A 20,109-nucleotide genomic window follows, 5' to 3' on the forward strand; every position below is an offset into this window, starting at 1 on the left:
ATTAGGATGTGGGGGTATTTAAAGGGGTGGGGATGGGAGATTGGAAAAAAGGGGAAGGGCAAGTTTGTAAGGTGCATCTGCATGGCTATGGCTTGCCACAGTCATGGTTAATGAAGATGTGCCTGTGGGTGGTAGTTGGAATTATCCTGTTGGCTTAAAACTTTCACAACAGTTCATTAATTTAAATTTCCTTTTAACTGGCTATCCTAATATATATTCTATAAATAGAAAGTGATGGAGTCGAGGTGAAAAAGTTATTGATGAATGAGATTCTATAAAACTTATTGGCACTCAAATAATAGTTTAAAGCTTCCTTCCAAATGCAAAAAACATATTTATAATTTGAAAGGTTTTAAAGCTGATGGTAAAACAAATGTGCAGAACCCAAAGCACCAGACTTTACAACTTAACTTACCTAATTACAAATACGCCATTATTAAAAATAAATATTGTAAAGTAATTTTCTTGAAAAATATTAAATCTGATAAAGGTCAAGACTTCTATTGTGCATCTGCCTAGCAAATTACAAATTGATTGAGTGCTTGCAGTTTTAACTTTTTATTATTTTTATTTATTCACAAGAGGTCTTACCAAGCAATCAGCAAGCAATTAATGCACTTTAGTAAAATGGCAACAGAACTCCAGAGAATATACTCATTGTACCTCAATCTTAGTTTTATGTAATTGCCTGCAGAATAAACACAGACAAAGCTCAATAGAAGACCATTAGAAAAGTAGTTGGAATGTACTTCTTTATGCCTGTATTGTGCAAACTCCTCTTTCTGCTTTCTCTGCTTCCTGCATCTCCAATTATACTCATACATCAGGCTAGTAGCTTTAAGAAACATCTAATACTAGCATTTTTTGCAGTAGGCTTTGGGTACATGAATGGCAATAGCGTGTATGTTTGAGCACCATCAACAAATATATTTTAGACTGTAGGGCTGAACTTTTGGGTTACAAACTGAACTACTCAGCACAAAGCCAATGTATCCTATGTACATATCATGGATTATTTTCATGTTTACTGGATTGGCAAACACAAGCTGCCAAGTCAGTGCCCCTTGCAAGCATTCAGGTCAGAATGGTTGACTTCATTTGTGATTGGTGGGTTGGTTGTGGTTGTTATTAAGGACTAAAGATTAGTAAGGTTGCTATAATGTATTGTGGTTGCTAATAAGAATTTGTGTATTTTCTATACACAGGTTTCTTTTTAGATGCTTTAGCTCAATATCGTAGGTGCCCAGTAATCTAACACACCTTAAGATTTAATATAGTAAGGCAGCAAATGAAGACCAGACCAAAGCTGATTTTTCTTTATTGTTAGGTCATTTTTCAGGAGTCTAGAAGCACAGAATATAACTGGGGATTAGGGATTTATAGTAAAGATAACAGAGACTGCTGATCCAGGGAACATCCGATTGCCTCATGGAATCAGGAAGGATTTTTTTCCCCTGTTGAAGCAAATTGTACCCGGGGCTTTTTTGCCTTCCTCTGGACCAACTATGTCTTATAGGGTTTTATATCTGGGATATGTTTATTTTCTTAGTACTTGAACTTGATGGACATATGTCTTTTCTCAACCTAATCTTCTATAGAACTATGTAACTATGTACTGTACAGTTATATTACATGTTTACCTACTTTTTCAATTTTTTTTAACAGATTTTTTTTTCCTAAATCCATTAAATAGGCCGATGTACAGGGAATGGAAATGTGATTAGGTTATCACTGGACATTCTAAATTCTAGGCCTCTCCCAAATTTACCTACAAACCTTTCTTTGACACTGACGTAGGTTATGGAGATGAAAATACTGTAGTGTGACTAGACAGGGCACCTTTTGTTAGTTTAAATAGGAAGTTTGGATTTCTGGCAGATTGACAGGTATTTTATGGACAAATGTACTAAATATATCATTGTATTTTTTTATCTGACATAAAATGTGCTTCTATCATCTACTCCTCCTATATATGTCCACCTGGCAAAATGCTGTGCTGTTTTCTGTGGGAATAATTTAAACTCAATAAGCAATAAGACACTTTATAATGATAGCTAGGACATATTTCTCACCTCAGAGCCTCCACTAATCCGAGTTTGTTAAGGTCATGACATCTCACAAATGCCTGTAAAACCTGGATATTCAGGGGATCCCTGGAGAGATAGAACAAAGAAGAGAATTGAGAGGAAGGAAACGGGAATTGGGGGGAAGGGAGAGAAGAAAATAAGAGGAAAAAATACACAATGGCACATCTATAAAAGCAATGTTTTCACAAGACACACACTCTGTAATATATCTTTTAATGTGAATGCCGGAAGGTGCTTTTATGTTGAGCGATCACTACAAAAGTATAAAAATACGATACTCCTTTGTGAAATATGTCAAATGAACAGCAGGTCAGATAAATAATTTATCACAGAAGTACATTTCCATGTTATAGTAATCCCAGTGGTCCTGACGATATATATATATATATATATATAGCACCTACTTTAACTTATAGGCTTAGCTTTACAAATTAGCTTAGAATGGGTTTCTTGGAAGTGGATTTTTATTATGATTCTGTTTTTGGGAAAGCAGTAGAAGTAACAATTCCCAGAGGAACAATTCTGGGAAGTCCATCCAATAGAATAGAGGAGTTGCTAAAAGACGAGCTGAAGCAGAGGAAGGTTCAGACCCTCATACCCATATCTTTCATTACTTTGAATTGACAAAAGTCATAGATTTAGGGGAGTGGGGAAGTCAAGGAAAAATATGTGTTTCCCTTATTTGTTGTACAGGAACCCATTTGGTTAACTAGACATGGATCTTCTACTAGCAGAAGTGTTGCTTACCTATTTGCTCTATGGCCCTGATTTATTAACGTTCTTCAAGACTGTAGAGGATACACTTTCATTAGTGAAGCTGGGTGATCCAGCAAACCTGGAGTGAATTTCATAAAAGGTATTTGCTATTTGCTAGCAAGTGTTTTGAATCCTGGATCAGATCCATTCCAGGTTTGCTGGATCACCCATCTTCACTGATGAAAGTTTACCTTCTTCAGCCTTTGAGAACTTTAATAAATCAGGCCCTTTGACTTTAAAAAAGATACAAAAATAAAACCCTAATGTGTTTAGAGTTTATACTTTTTGTTTGACCATTTGCAAATTAATGCTACCACTTCCTATGGCTCCTTCAGATAAGAAGTCTTCAGGCTGGCACTGGTTGGCCCTCGGCAAATTACTCATGTCATCACATTATGACTGTTCTGTTCGGCATTATGTACCTGTACAGGTGTCATGGTGACACAAGGGGCCTGCTTTATGACATCTCTCCAAGGCTGGAGAGGATACACTTTAATCAGTGAACCTGGGTGGTCCAGCAAACCTGGGATGGATTTCAAAAAAGATTGCTATTTATTAGTGTTCTCAATCGTGGACCAGATCCATTCCAGGTTTGCTGGATCACCCAGGTTCAGCAAAGAAAGTGTATCTTTTCCAGCCTTGAAGAGCTTTATTAATTTAGGCCCAATTTCTCTAAAAATCTGATTTAGAATTGAACATGAATACACTTTGGAAGGGTAAAAATGGATCCTATAGTAGTTTATCCAACAGTGATAAAACCAGCAGACTAAAAGCAAAGTAAAGTACATTAGGTAAAAAAATATTCAGAGTGCAGTAACACATTGATTGTTTCCCTGATGGCTCCTGTGAGTATAATGTCCTTTCCATTTACGGGGAAAGGGCATGATGATCTAGAATGTGTGAGGTCGCACATACATAGGGCAATACCCTACAGGATAATCTGAAATATTGGTTCTCTGAAGATAATAGGCACAGCAAAAAGGCATGAAAAGTCTGTTATATAGTTTATGTAAAGCATATTTTTTTCATTCCTTGCATACGTTGTCTTAGATGCTTACCTTAGACCGAGATAGTCCCCAATGGCAGTCTTGCTAAGTCCTTCACCATTGTATAGGAAGTTAGCAATCTGTTCGGCATCTTTTTCCAGGAATTTTCTGCTGAATAGCAACTGAATTCCCTAAGTTATTAAATGATAGAAATAGCTATTACTATACTATATATACTATATAATGCCAATTGCCTTACAAGCATCTTAAAGGATGACTTCATGAAAAAATCAGTAGTGAATATGTAAAATGAAACACTTTTTTGTTAGTTTTCAACACAATATGGATGCAAAGTCCCAGTGAGATTTTCATACACATCCTACCCCAGAGAACAAAATCTCCAGAGATTGAAGGTCATTAGGTGTGACCACTGGAATATTTACCTAATTTTTGTTTTAGTTTCTACTGTAAAATTTTAAGTTTCCCTTTGCAAGCATATTTTGCCCCTTCCTTCTTTAGCAAACCAACTTCAGAAGGACCTTTAATAGCTAGGAGGGGGGCACACAAGCTTGCTACTCCCAATTTCCTATCCAGGTAGACCCCAAGCCTATGTAATTGACTGTTTTTGTTATTATTATTATTTTGCAACCGCATTTTTTCATACTACTTACAGGCATGTAACAAATAATCAATGTATTTACATCTTTTTCTGAAGCTACAACCATCTCCCCAGCCCATTGCAATGCAATGCCAACATTAAACCAATGTCTATTCCTCCCTACACCTATTCATTTTTGAGTTTGATACAATTTTTGAGATTACAATTTCTTTTTGGCATAAGCTCATGGCCCATACATAAAAAAACTATTTAGGTGACAATATGATTTATCACATGTGGAATTCAAACTATGAAACTTTTCTTTTCAATTTCAACCTTGAAAGTTTGGATTTTAAGTAGAAATAAAGGTGCACAAAATTTCTCCCAAGTAATTTATAATGGTCCTGATTTAATTAAAGATCTCCAAGACTGGAAAGGATTCACTTTCTTCAGCGAAGCTGGGTGATCCAACAAACCTGGAATGGATTTCTTCAAAATCATTTGCTATTTGTTAGATAATGTTTTAAATCCTGTACCAGATCCATTCCAGGTAATATATATATCCTCTCCAATGAACAAGCATTTGAACAAGTTTCAAAAAATGCAAAGCTGTGTGCTACTACAGTATGTGTTTGCAACAGTACAAATTAGTGAATATAGGATATTAAAAAAGAGTAGATGCGATTTACCCAAATTTTGGCCAAGTTTGTAGATGAGATACATAAAATGAAGAATAAATGGTTTGAATGTAGTTCTTTACATACTGTATATACACATGAGGTCATCTGAGCAAATGAAACCAGGGAAACTGGTTCTGGCAATGAGAGGTCTTGAGACAAAAGGTCTGATTTATTCAAGCTCTCCAAGGCTGGAGAGGATTTATTTTCATCAGTGAAGCTGGGTGATCCAGCAAACCTTGAATAGATTAGTAATTTGCCATTTTCTAGCAAGTTTTTTGAATCCTGGACCAGATCTATTCCAGGTCATGTAGGTTCTCCCATGATAGTCCCCTTCCCCAGTCTTGGGGAGCTTTAATAAATCAGACCCTTTGTGTTTGAGATTTACACACACTTCACTTATAATAGATAATAGATAATCAAAAGACAAAACACAATAAAGATTTAGATGCATAGTCATGCATAATTGTCCATTTCTTTCACTCACTTTTTCTGGATCCATGTTAAATTTCCTGCTAGCACTGAGCAATTCATTCTCCCTCTGCGTTTTGCGACTGAAAAAATTATGTTTTTCATAATTAGATGTTAGATGTTATTACCTGAAAATATGCCACAGATATATTTAACTTAAACGTGGTGATACCTACTTACCTAATTTCCAGACGCTCAAAATCATCTATTTCTGCCACTATTTCTGTTATTTCATTTTGTAGATTCTGTAAGCAAGGTCAAAAAGTTTGTAAAACAAAACAGAGATAATATATAACAGGAATATATAAACTAGAGTATAGTAAATAACAAAGTTTAATATGGGAAGCTGAGTCATCTTGCAGTGTGGGAACTACAGGTCTGCACAATAAAGTTAAAATTGGTATTTTAATGTCCAATAAACTGTCAGTAAAACCCACAAGTCATTTCTGTATGATAGACGTCTATTAAAAAATTCACAGAAAATACAAAATATTTAGTGACCCTGCTTGGGGGTTATCACCAATATGAAAGAAAAAATAATATAGGCATGTTTTTATGTGTTGAGTATAATGTAAAGATCCCATAGGATCCTCTTGGCTCACCAACGACCCAAAGTCAGGGATTGTCCTAGGTCCAGAGGGTCTCCCAGTGGACACAATGTAGCTAAACACCTTTGTCCACATGTCCTCAAAAATTCTGAGTCCAAGAGCATTTAATTTATATTCAGTTAAAACGTAAATTGCCTGAAAACCCAAAGGATTGCATTCTCAATAACACAAGAAGTGATTTACTGTATTTCCAGAGGAAGAATAAGGAATAGAAACCAAAAAAAGGAAACTACTGCAGACAACACATCTAAAGCTCAGTAAGCTGCAACATATTAAAGATGGTTTGATCTTGGGTTTAAATATACGTTTAAGCAGGAATGAAAAGCTATGAAATAAAGTAGAACAATATAAATTTGGGTTGAGAGATGGAGGAAGGCTTTTGGAGCTCAATGTATACCGTACTTTAATGTGTTCAAGAAGCTCTTCTCGAGTAGATGATGTTATGATGGTATCTTCTGTTGGTGTTATGGGATGGTCTAGAAAATGGACAAATAAACATATGAAGAAAATTAAGATAGTAGAATATTTTCGGCAAGAAGCAGACATTGCATATAAACAGGAATATAATGTTTCTGTTGGTATCTTACTGACAGAATGAAACTGGAATATTGGTTCAGAAGCCTGCAGTGGCTGTAAAAACCTTGGTTGGTAGCATGGGGAGTTTTGTCAATACTCTTGTTATATTGTCAGTTTACTACTGATATTTAGAGGTACTTGGTATGATACAGAAACACAATATTTGGTAACCTGTTTACCCCACTATGACAACCCTTATGATTATTAAGGATCTTCGAGATTATAATGTTGTAATATGATGTTGTTATGGCTCAATGTCTAAACCAAACCCAAAATTGCAAAAAGTGTAAAAAATGAGGAAAGAGGTTTTTTTTGTGGCCTAGGATGAGATGTATTGTGAATAGTAACTTTAGCCGTCACTATTCACAATACATGTCATCCTAGTGGCTTTACTCTTTATTCTAAAACACATGAGCAAGTTCCTGGCAGTGTGAATAGGTACACAGCTACATGATGGGGGTTTGAAAGTGTAACGCTCAGTTGTAATATATTATATAATATATATAATTTTAGGAATTTTTGTTCTGCTTTGGCTTTAGTTGTTGGCTGCATGCTGGTTATTATTGTATAGAATGTATCTATATGTAGATTATCCAATGGAAGCAGAGAGAATCAGCCATTATCATCACAAATGTGTTGTCTTCAATTAGCTGGCCACAGAATATATTTGTTTTTGGAGAAGGAGCAATTAGGGTAAACCACTGTATAGCAGAAAACAAGTGCAGCTTCCAACAATTACATATTCAATTACAAACTACAGACGGGGTTTCTAAAACATTACCAGAAATGAAACTATACCTATACAAGCCTCTTCTTTTAAATAAGTAATTTCTAAAAAAATATATATGTTGATTTACATATTACACAGTCTACATTGTTTTAAAATTATAAATGTGTGTTTTAGGTCAAAGCATTAATTGTCCTAAGGTGAACATCCCTTTGTATATATACAATAGTACACAGCCTCTTTTAAAGATATGGAAAAGATCAGATGTTAAACAGAGGAAATATGTTCATTACTATTTGCCATTAATAGACATTCCATATTTATAATCTATCCCAAGTGACCTGTTACGTCTTGAAGAACAATGCACGGCAGCATACCGATCATGCACTACTAATGTAATAGGAAGCATTCCTACAGAGCATTGTTTTTGCTATAAAAAGCATTTATCCTTTTTACAATGATTGCAAAACCTATAAATATATATAACTAAGGATTTTTTTAGCAGTATACTATTGTGCATTCATTCATCTACTAAAACATGGGAAGGATGTGTACCTGATCTAAATATTAAGATGGCAGTGTACAGTCATGAGAAAAAGCAAGTACACCCTCCTTCAGTTTTGGTTTTGCATATCAGGGTATAATAAAAAGTAATCTGGTTCTTAGCAGGGTTTAACATTATCTAAATACAACATCAGATGAACAATAGCACATAACATATGACACAGGTCAATTGTTTATTCAGCAAATACTAAGTCGAAATGCAGAACAAATGTTGGGTACACCCTTACCACTTCAATAGGAATTAGGAGGGTAAGTAGTAGCTAGGTCTTTCTAACCTTGATAAACTGATCATCAGTATTGACTGTTTGCCAGCTGGGAAGGGTTATACAATTTCCACACAATTTGAAGTCCATCATTCTTCAAATGGAAAACATTTAAGACAATTGCCATTCTTGCCAGGAGTAAACATCCCACCAAATTAACCTCAACTCAAAGGTCACCTCCTTCAATGTTCAGAGAAATTGCAAAAATGCCAAGAACTACATCTCAGACTCTGCAGGCTTCAGTTAACAAGTAAAATGTTTATGATGGTAAAATAAAAAAAAAGAGGACAAGTATGACTTGCTTAGAAGGACTGTTAGAAGAAAACCTCTTCTCTCTAAAAAGAACATGGAGGCATGGCTTAGGTTTGCAAAGTAAACCTCAAAACTTTTGGAACAATGACCATTGGACAGAAGACATCAAAGTAGAGATGTTTGGACATAATGCATAGTGCCATCTATGGCAAGAAAACAAACACAGCATATTAGCACAAACCTGTCACACTAGCATGGTGGTAGACAGGTGATAAATTGGGCTTGTTTTGTAACCACAAGGCCTGGGCACCTTACAGTCATTGTGTTACCATGCACGTCTCTGTATACCAATAATTCTAGACTCATGAGCAGGAGCACAAATGGTTGGCATGGTGTTGTTGCCTTATTAGAGAAATGTCTGAACAAGGCACTTTATAGGATCAACATAATTATTTAACAATTTGGTGACTGAGTTTACAAATATTTCAATTCTAGTGGTTCGTAATTCTAACTTCTAAATTTACATGCTTTTTTCATTGGGTTAGATGTCAGACAAGACCAGGTAGAGTCCAGTCAAGGAGGCCTCAAACTTTCCAAAAGCCAGTTTAATGTTCTTCCAACATTAGGGGGCCAGTCTGCAATGAGTGGGAGTAGAAAATGCCCTGGCATCAGTGGCATCAGAGTAAACAGCACTCCAAACTTGATCAGTGGTAATAAAAATTCTCCCAGAATTGCTGACTGAGAGTAAAAAATGACAGTGGGAGAAATAGTGCCCCTTCATTGGTATCGGTGGGAGGAGTAGACCAAGACCTAAGGTCGGAAAAGGACCATTTGGGGACCACTGGTCTAGTATGTAAGTTGCTGCGTGGCAGATCAGAGTTAGATTTTTTTGCCTCCTGTTGCTGTTTTTTTTCTAATTCTAAAAATTAATTTAAAAAGTTTCTAATTTCTAAGAATACCAATAAGAATAATTTATTCCAAATATTAAGCCTGTTACCTTTATGTTGGTAAATATAACAGTGAGTTTCGACTGCTACCGATGCCAACAATTCTATTAGGTAAATAACAGTTTGCCGATGTTAGTGGTCAGATCTAAAAGGAGAAATTCCGAGTTGTTGCTATATTTTTGTAAGCCCACTGCAAAAAATTCCCCCAAAAATTCTTTGCAGAAATACAGCTAAATATCATTATTTCCCAGTGTTCACAAATTAAGCTTCTTCTTTGTAAAAGTGTTTCGAAATCAAATGGTGAAAAGACGCAAATGAAAGGTTTTCTTTATTTAGAATGTGTACATTGATTTGTAAAATAGGAAAAGAAAGCTAACAACAATTCTTTGCTTTCATATTTTTCCACTTTACAAAGGTACCCCCCCCCCCTTTAGTATGGAGGTTCCTTTAAGGTGCAAGGGGTTACAATTCTAGATGTGAGATTATTCAAGACTCTTCTTCCTCAGGAGTGATGGTTGGGAGAGATGTTTGCAGGGTACATTTGTCTGACCTTTGGTTACCATTGGCATCTTTTTAGGCAGGCACTTCCAATAAGATATATGTCTGAGGCATAGGGGCAGGGAGAGAGACCCCCATCATGGAACACTAGAAACTAGGGTCAGGCGATATCCTGTCTGCAATAAAATAACCTTACATGCCTGATCACTCATTTGCCACCATCTTCCTTCATCTCTTCCTTGGTTCGATCTTCAGTCATCTTGATCTATACAGTAGCGGCAGCCACACGGGAAGGCTGGAGGTGATGGCTATTTGTGGAGGTGAAGCAAAATTATTTTTGACAGTTTAGGAGAGCAATCATGCAGGTAAGTATGTTTTATTGCAGAAAGGACATTGTCTGCCCCTTTCTGCAATAAAACACTGCCTGATCTCAAATTTTGAAAGTTGAACTTTAATTTTGATTTAAATCACATTCATGCACAGGTTCCTCTCCTATTATAAAATTGCTTACTATTTCACTGCATACTATACGTTTTTTTCAAATTGCCCCTAAAAAAAGGTATGTAATAAAAATGAAAGGTTAATAATAATAATTCCATTATGATGGTGATGGAGGAGAAATATATAAGCAGATTAAACTTTAGCTTTAAGCTATATTACAGCAGGAGTATGAAAATCCACCAGAAAGAGTTTTTACTGTTATGGTCTATGAGCCATGTCTAACTTCCATGTCAGGAACTCAGCCGAATGCTATTTGCATCTCAAAAGTGAGTGAAGTGAGTGAAGAAAAAGTGAAGGCGTATTTGAATCCCCCACAGTTAACTTAGTTAAGTATAAAATAATTTAAAAAGTCCTAGAAGTATTTTGAATAGTTTCATAGTAAGTCTTTATATTAGACTTTTGATGTTCACTGCATAGTGGGATTCGGACTGGGTGGGGAGGGTCAGAATTGTAGGCCAATTCGAATTTAGGCAACACGCATTGTTCATCGCTATTCACTCTGCACAGTGCCATCAGCATACACAGACCGCGGCTGCGGACTCTGTGGCCTTTCACTCCAGGACCACAAGGTCCTTCTTCTGGGTGCTTATCTCAAGCCCCTGTCCCCAACAAGGGAGGTGGTCACCCCACATTTTTGACTCGTTTGGGACACTGATCCTCTCAGAAGCTTTACACACATATATGCTCTTTCCTGAAGGAATATATACTGCCAAGTAATCGTGCTCAACTTCGCTAAAAGTAACTGCACTCCTGAAGAAGCCTAAATTGGGCGAAATGCGTCGGGTAACCTACCAACGTATGCGACACGATTGTTATTATGTTGTATATTGCTGTCTGAAGCTTATTGTCTAGTGCCCCTACAGGGCGAAAACGGTATTGATCTGGAGCTCTATCTCCAGTCATATTCTTCTACTTTATTTTCCCTTCTCCATTATCATAGGCTGGGTAGTCATTGGCCAAGCTGTATTACTTTTACTGTAGTACAGAAAAACAGAATCTTGTTGTACCATGTGACAAAAATGTCTATATAAGGAAACAGGTGGAATGGAATTACAAATTTGGAGGTGGATGTGGTCAACTTGGATTTTTTAAAAAATTATTATTTGTACACTAGTAGTGGATGTTGTCAACAGGGGACCTGTGCAGAACTGACTTGCCAAACTAGCTGGGGGCCACTGTGGGAACCAGTGATGCTATCACTTGGCCCACCTATAATTCGGTGGAATTCAGTTCTTTCAATCAGCATCAGATATGGACATAAAGACATAAAGTCATACAACAGTCTCCCTTCCACCTGTCATGATCTACCTGCTGCTGTCACTCAATCACAATGTTATGATATGTCAGATGTTTGGTTGAATATTAGTAGCTCTGATATTGCACGTAAGCCGAGAAAGTCTTTGTGGCTGCACTTTCTGAGATTTTAGCAGCTCCTCTTTTGTAAACTGTTATCCTGCTTTCCTATAAAATCCGCAGTTGCTCTCTAATCTCTAGATTTATTTATTCCAATCCATTAATTTGTCCTGAAAGTGATTGCATAGTCTAGAAGTTCAAGATAACAGCTCCAGACCTATTTGTTTTATCATTATCATGTGTTCACTAATTGTTAGCTTTAGATAGCAAGAAGCTGTACAATATTATTTAGGGTAAAAGTTAAATGGATTTTAAAAGACTGAATAAATACATTAAAACTCAACTAAAGCCAAAATCAAACAGACAAATCTTGATGGCTATGTGCATAGTAGAATAATTGTCGTTGGAAGGATCTTACACGATTTATTCCATCAACGACTGCACGATGCATGAACGAGCTCTGTACATACAGCATCATTCTGGAACGTGACACAGAATCGAGGTGAAACAAGCCAGAGGTCAGGGCAGGTGGCAAACAGGGGTAGTCAAAGCCTAGTCGGAGTCGGGACACAGGAAATCAGTAGCTGGAGATGCAGGCAGGAATAGTTCAGGCAACTTCCTGTTGCCAGTCACTTCCTTATAAAAGGAAGGTCATGTGACGGTCAGGGCCATGTAACCTGCAGACATCCTAACCCACCACTAGAGGGAGTGCTGGAGAGGAGGCAGTTCAGGTGCTGTTCGCATATTTGCCAGAAGGTGGAGTGCATCTGAGGAACATTCTAGTCCTCTGAGCCAAAGGGGCAGTTGACAGGGAGTCTACTATCTACTGACATGCTCATCAGGTAATAAAATATGTTAGAAGATTTAAAAACAAATGTTTAATCCCATTGGCAGTCTCCAGTATATATACAATGTAATTTTTTTTACTGTTCCCATAATTAAAGCTGAATATAACCAGTTCCCCTTTTGACTACTAGTAGTTCTCCTAGAACTTGTTTTAGTAGTTCTCCTTCTAGTTTTAATATGCTATGACATGTATGTGTTTGCCACAATATGAAAAAAAAGTTATATAATTTTATATAGGGGATAACTGTCCCTCTTTGACATATGTAGTGCACTGAGAAGCAAAGAACAGAAAACTTGTAGTATTGGAGAGCCTAGAGCAAAGGAAATCACCAAGCAGGAAGTAGAGGGATTCACAATGCAGGGAGTGAGCACAAGAAATCTTGGAAATGATCAAAGGAAAATTCACAAGGAAAATGAATAAGCAGCTTCGCAATAGTGGCAACAGAAAATATTTAAAAAAGAGAAGGCAAACAATTCCCATAGCTTAGCGCTCATAGGATCATCAATGATTTAAAGAAATACTGGAAAGGATGACATAGCATCATAAAATGTTAGTTCCTAGGCTTCATGCTTCAATAGGTTTAGTAATTTTGAAGTACTTCAACTGGAATTAGAACAGAACAAACTGAGCAGAAGGAGATCAGCAAATGCATCTTCTATACTGCTATGATTTTATAGTCTGTGTACACCTTAGATAAGAATAAATAAAGAATAATAAAGGAATTTTAATTAGACGGTGTTGTGCCCAACTGCTTTCTACAATTTACTGATCTGAATTTAGCACTATAAATATCTTGATGTTTTGAAAAGATTATAGTAACATTATCTGTAGCACTCAGGTTTAATAAATACAACCCATACATTTATAATGTAAAATGTTAAAGCTTAGCTATAATGTTAGAAATTAAATCAAAATAAGGCTGTTAAGAAAGATTATGAAATATGTTTTCTTAAGGAGACGTATAAGGGGGGATATGATCACCCTGTATAAATATATAAATGGTCCGTATAGAGAACTCTCTTCCCTATTATTCAATTTGAGGTCATTACAAAGAACAAGAGGGCACTCTTTGCGTCTGGAGGAAAAGAAGTTTAAGCTCCGGATAAGGAAGGGATTCTTCACTGTAAGGTCTGTGAAAATGTGGAATCGGCTCCCTCAGGAAGGAGTTTCAGCAACTACTATAGATTGCTTTAAGAAAAAGCTGGATGATTTCTAGAAGCACAGAATATAACTGGGGATTAAGGATTTAAAATAAAAATAACAGTGACTGTTGATCCAGGGAACATCTGATTGCCTATGGAATCAGGAAGGAATTTTTTCCCCTGTTGGAGCAAATTGTACCTGGGGTTATTTTTTGCCTTCCTCTGGACCAACTATGTCCATAGGGTTTTATATCTGGGATATGTTTATTTCCCTAGTGGTTGAACTTGATGGACTTATGTCTTTATTCAACCTAACCTACTATGTAACTATGTAAATCAGGAAATCAGCACGAGGTTCAGGCACATATTGGGCATTTCCAAAGATCCCCCACTGAGGAGACCAAGGCATACCAGTAGCCTATCTGACCAGGGGTTTTAACATGTCACACCTTATAATTTATTTTATCATTAATTACCTAATGGTTAAATGTCAATGGGAAAATGGTGCTTGCTTTAAAGTCCCTTGGTCTTTCATGTAACATCAGAGATTTTATGAGATCCTTTATTCCAGTTTATTGACTGGTGATTTGACCTGATTTTGACCTCATTCCAACCTGTACTTGACTTCCTTCTAAGCTACATTCTATATTTTAGCAAAGCAGTATTTCTTCCTTTAAAACTACACAAAAATAAAAAAATTCCCTTACCTACCTACCTCAGATCCCTCAATCTCACTGGAGATGTCTTCGATTGGGTCCCCTGCTGTCTTCATCCAGGCGCGGAGGAAGCATTGGGCACCGCCATTTTCATCCTTCTTCTTCTGGCTGCTACACCCGATCTTGCACAGCACAGGCGCGAGTTTGGGTGACATAGACTGCTGTAAAATTTGGGGGGATACCAATCTCATGCCTGACATCTTTCCCCCCTCAATGTAATAAAATGTCCCTTCTGCACATGCCCAGAGCATCCTGGGATGGTGACATAGGTATCCCAGGAGGCTCAATGCTCCCATTCTGTCTTTATCACTGCAGTGATCAAGACAAAAGGGAAGGAGATTCACCTTTAAAAAGGGGTGTTGCAGAAAAAAGAATAACATTTTTACTTTACATAAAATGGTTCTGCTTTAAGGCAATAGAAAAAACTGTTTTGCTACCAAAGTCTGTTTTTTAAAATGTAAAATTAATTAGGTTGATGGATGTTTGCCTTCTACCCTCTTTTATCTTCTCGTGCTCCTGGGAATAACAGTGCCATTGTTAAAAATATAAGGAACAGTTAAGTGAATAACAAAACTCTGGGTCCAACTTCTTTTGCCAACTTTGTGCATTATTTTCAATAACACAATGCTCAGCTTCAATGCATTTAGGCATGGGTATTTGCATGGGCAGTCGCCTGTGAATGTTGGCAATGTTAGTGCTCTATTGATTGAAAAGAAAGTTACAAATTGCTTGTTTGCCACACCATTAGGCACAAGGCCATACAAAAACTGTAAAATTGAATTTGTTAAAAGCAAATATTGAAAAGAAAATTATATAATCCCAATTTCTAATAATTTAAATGTTTAAATTCAAGAGCTGCCAGGTGGTGAGTAGCTGCAGGATTGGAGATACAGGGCCATAGGTAAAAGTGGCAGATCATTAGCAAATAAGTGAGCTTTAGAGAATAATTGATAATTGTTGCTAGGAAGATTATCAGCATAATAGTAAATAATCATTGATTAAAAATGCATTCAATAATGTCAAAATAAGGCAACCCACAAAGATTCTTGTTTGCAATAAACAATCCATTCTGGGAGGGGGAATACATTTGGGGAAGTCAGTAATGGAGGATCTGGGGGTTCTGGTAGATCATAGACTTAATACCAGCATGCAATGCCAAGCTGCAATATCTAAAGCTAGTAAAGTACTTTCTTGTAATAAAAGAGGAATAGACTGCAGAGATGGAGACATTATCCTGCCCCTGTACAAAGCATTGGTCAGACCACATCTGGAATATGCAGTCCAGTTTTGGGCACCAGTTCACAAAAAGGACATTGTAAAATTGGAGAGAGTGCAGAGAAGGCAACTAAACTAAGGGAGGACATTTTCCCCAGACCTCCATTGTAAGAAAACACTTCTCCACTGACCACCAATGAAAGACGGATGCTGTTCACTAACCACCAATGAAAGTTGGACATTCTCCACTGACCACCAATGAAAGATGGACGTTCTTCACTAACCACCAATGAAAGATGGACATTCTCCAATGGCCACCAATGAAAAATGGATGTTCTTCTCTAATCACCAATGAAAGATGGGCATTCTCCAATGACCACCAATGAAAGATGGACATTCTCCACTGACCACCAATGAAAGATGAACATTCTTCACTAACCACCAATGAAAGATGAATGTTCTTCACTAACCAACAATGGAAGATGGACGTTCTCCACTGACCACCAATGAAGAATGGCATTTCCTTATTGACCACTAATCCATGTAAAAGGAAACGTCTCCACTGACCAACTTACCGAATACAAGAATAAAGCACAACTCTCATCCATTATATTAAGCTAACATGTACTGCTCCTGGTTTTTCTTCCAGCACCACCTTATACTGATGTTCTGTTCCACCTTCCATGCATGTAATGTTTTCAGGATGTTTTTACCCTGCCAGTCCTTTCCATAAGTCATGGTCTGCCTGCATTGAATGCAGATGGACAGTGACCCCAACATAACGTCACAGAAGTAAAAAATATTGTATGTGGACATGATGGGCAGTTTATGCTGTTTATTCAATGTATGCTTTCTGCTTGCAAAACAATTAAATATAAATGTTGGACGCATGCTAACTGTGGCCACAGCAGACATATCTTCGCATGTGCAATGAGGACTATGACATTTGTACTTTTTTACAGCTGGCTTTAATATCACAAAATGCAGCTGCTGAATCTCATAAAGGCTCAGATTTGTATTGTATTCTATACATGATTCCCTTAATTAGATTACACAAAAGCAACACATTTGTTGTTTTCCTCCATTTATACTTTTTATTGTTAGTACTTTCTGCAAATATTGTCATTATTTTGTTTAAAATTTAGACCCTAACATTAATATTAGTTGCCCCCTGTGCTGGATAAGCATCCCTCTAACTGCAAAAGCAAAATATTGTGGTAGCTTTCCATATTACAAATGTACAGGTATACCTAGTAAGCCAGTGTTTCTTAACCAGGGTCCAGAGGTTGCTAGAGGTTCCTTGACCATTTTGTGAATCTCGTGTCAATTTAACTGACACCAATGATGCTTTTGGCTATCTATAAGGGTGACATTCAAACCAATGACCAACAATGTAAGAGGCATTCTTCCTACTGACCACCACACTAATATACTTCAAGCTGTAGTATACTGATGAGTCTGTACAGCCAATCAGATTTTTTTTTCCCCATATAATAAAAGGTGATTTCAGACTGGTTGCACTCATCTTCTTTTTCTGTATTATTACATTCGTTTTTTTGGCCTATACACTACCATGCCATATTTAGCAAAAACATAAATGACCTAATTATTAAAACTAAAAAAATGCTATTGTTAAATAATCTAAAAAGGAATAAAAGAAAAACATTAGCTAAGGGTGGAAGTGGTAGAAGGAGTTAATTATGGCGTAGATTTGAGGAAGTCCTATTGATGGGAAAATCTTTCCTGAATTTAATTTGTATTAAAGCCTATTCGGGTGACTTTTAAGTCAATTCCAAACGCTTGAACATGTTTTTGACACCAAAATCACTGGAAAGATCTTAGGCAACTGTGGGATCATGTCCCAAGGCAAACAAAAATCTGAAAATAATATGTTTTTACATAAATCACAGGTATAGCATAGGAGGGAAAGCCCATTTTTAAAGCCAACGAGTTAGTGTGTATTATAATTTGGTATATTGGCATTCATCTAAGCCAGCGAAATGAGTGCAGAATATAAAAGGTCCTCCCCATCCCTCAACTATGGACCCCACTGTGTTGGGAAAAGGTATGGGACTTTGCTAATAAACTGAAACAATTGGCATCCATACACTTTAGTTTAAGTGGAATAAACTAACAGTGTTTCTGCATGTGCATCTGATGAAGTTGCATTTCTAATAATACTTTTAACTGAGGGTTTATTTGAAATAAATAAAAAAATACTAGTAGTTTGTATCGTCCAACATTTGGTTTGGTTCTGAGCTACCTGGAAGTTGGCACGGTTGGCTTAAGTTTAGGTACATTTTTCTGTGCACAGAGCAGACAGTTACTGTCCCTGTGCTAACTGTCACTACCATCAGTGAAGAACCAATGATAAACCCATTGTCAATAAATATGAGCTCTGTCACTGACTGGTGATCATCAAGGGGGCAAGGCCACCCATGGCACTGCCACCATCGATGAAACAATCACTGCTAAATTAGCAAATTCATTGCCTGGTGGTAACAGGGCAGTCTTGGCACCTGATGATAACTAGCCAATGAAAATACTCACTACCATTTTTATGGCTTTGGACAACAGTGGTATAGTAGTGGTGGTGAATAATTGCACCATGGGAAACAGCTTTCAACTGTGTATATTTAGGAGCTTCTAAATGTAGTTTACATTGCCAACCATGCAGAGTTTCTTTAACAGGCATCATATGAAGATTTAACGTTATGCCCTTGATCTGGTGATAAATGAAACCAAAAAAATACAAGTAACAAAAATGTAGCTATATTTAAGCTTTTAATGTACTAAATGGAGTCCAGAATCTGTTTTACACAGCAGCCACATCCCAGCTGTCATTTTGACAGCAAGGAAATGCCAGAAGAGTGGAATCGGGAAGAGAGGGATACAGAGCTCTCCATATGTACCTTGCAGAAGATTTATAAATCATTGTTAATGTAACAAAATCCAAATTCCTTTAAATAATTTGCATGTATGTTTGTACACTAAGAAGAGTTAGATCCTGTTAAGCAAGCAGGTTCTGCTTAATATTCATTTGCTAATCCTTATCAGATGTCAGACAAACATGGCCGGTCTAAACCACAACAACAAACTCAGCAGTCTAATGAGACAGCAACTATACAAATACTAAGAGTAAAATAATTCAGGTTGGCTAGGCTTTAGGTAGATCACAAACAGCACTTTTTTTTTTAACCAGAAACAAGATGTGATTTTCCACACACAATAATAGAAATCCCACCAATTGAAAAAAATCTCCAGTTCAATATATGTTACCAAGCCTTATACAATTAGACAATAAAATGATGAGAAAAGAGGAATAAGGCTTTTCAGCAAAAATTTTATATAACAAAACTCTAACTATAACAAAGTTGATGTGTGACCTATTGATTTATGTGAAGAATAACAGATCTATCCAAAAGGTGCATTATACGTTTGTGATGTTTTTTAGGTGCATGTTTGTGCAATAAATTCAAATGCATTCAAAAATGAATGAAGACATTGGGATCTATTTATGAACCAGGGAATCAGACGTTCCCTCAAAAATTGCCTGGTGGGATTCTTCCAGGTCCATGTGTTTTAATGGCAGGGAATGTTTGAAGGAATGTCAGTTTTATAAATAGATCATTACGTTAAATGATAAATGTGCTCACCTGTCTCACCGTTCTCCATTATGAGTTCTACCTCTCTCTCCATGGAAGACTTTTGTGGCAACACTAGGTATCTTGCTGTATCTTTGCTCCCCATTCTAAATGGTCCCCTTGATGATCACTTCTCTCCTAATCTTTTTAGTAGCAAACAATTTTCTCATCACTTGTAAGTTCTCCATCCAATGGAATCTTCCCGTCTTTATTGGTTTTTATGTGTTGAGCACCCAGTTTGTTGACTTGTCTTTTCATTATTAATATATCTGTATATACTCAATTCTTCCAGTACCAGTTTGTAATTCTTGCCATTTATTCAGATGGTCTTCATCTCCCCGTGTAACATGGCCCGTCTCCTCCAGTTTCACTTCCAACCTACCTGCACCATTATTCTACCAAGTCCAATACCCAGCTGTAAATGATCTTGTCTAAGGTCTGTCGAAATATGAGCACATAAAGCTACTGGAAGAAGTCTGATCCCAGCAACAGGAAGGGGCCAGGCAGACTGTGGTCAGTATTTTGTTAGCAGAAGTCACACTTCCTAACTCTGCCTGCTATCACCTAGAAAAATATATAAATAATTCATACAAGAGACAACAGCAACAATGTGCTACAGAATTCGCCCGCTGTTTCCTGTTTATCCATTCTCTGTGGCTTTATTGAGAAAGCTTTTTATCT

General features: G+C 36.9%; 1 protein-coding gene across 1 annotated transcript in view; it reads right to left on the reverse strand.

Moving 5' to 3' along the window:
* CYTH4 (cytohesin 4) overlaps nucleotides 1–20,058 on the reverse strand; it is a 45,856-nt gene extending 25,798 nt beyond the window's left edge. Inside the window, exons 1-7 of the mRNA XM_072421240.1 lie at nucleotides 19,441–20,058; nucleotides 6,586–6,659; nucleotides 5,756–5,820; nucleotides 5,592–5,658; nucleotides 3,902–4,020; nucleotides 2,073–2,153; nucleotides 1,981–2,003 (exon numbers count right to left, since the gene is read on the reverse strand). Of these exons, the coding sequence (XP_072277341.1) occupies nucleotides 1,981–2,003; nucleotides 2,073–2,153; nucleotides 3,902–4,020; nucleotides 5,592–5,658; nucleotides 5,756–5,820; nucleotides 6,586–6,659; nucleotides 19,441–19,534 (523 nt within the window). The 5' untranslated portion in view covers nucleotides 19,535–20,058. The remainder of the gene's footprint in view (nucleotides 1–1,980; nucleotides 2,004–2,072; nucleotides 2,154–3,901; nucleotides 4,021–5,591; nucleotides 5,659–5,755; nucleotides 5,821–6,585; nucleotides 6,660–19,440) is intronic.
* Between the last annotated feature and the right edge of the window lie 51 nt (nucleotides 20,059–20,109).

The sequence above is a fragment of the Pyxicephalus adspersus genome, chromosome 8 (assembly GCF_032062135.1).
Source record: "Pyxicephalus adspersus chromosome 8, UCB_Pads_2.0, whole genome shotgun sequence".
In the NCBI taxonomy this organism is placed as follows: Eukaryota; Metazoa; Chordata; class Amphibia; order Anura; family Pyxicephalidae; genus Pyxicephalus; species Pyxicephalus adspersus.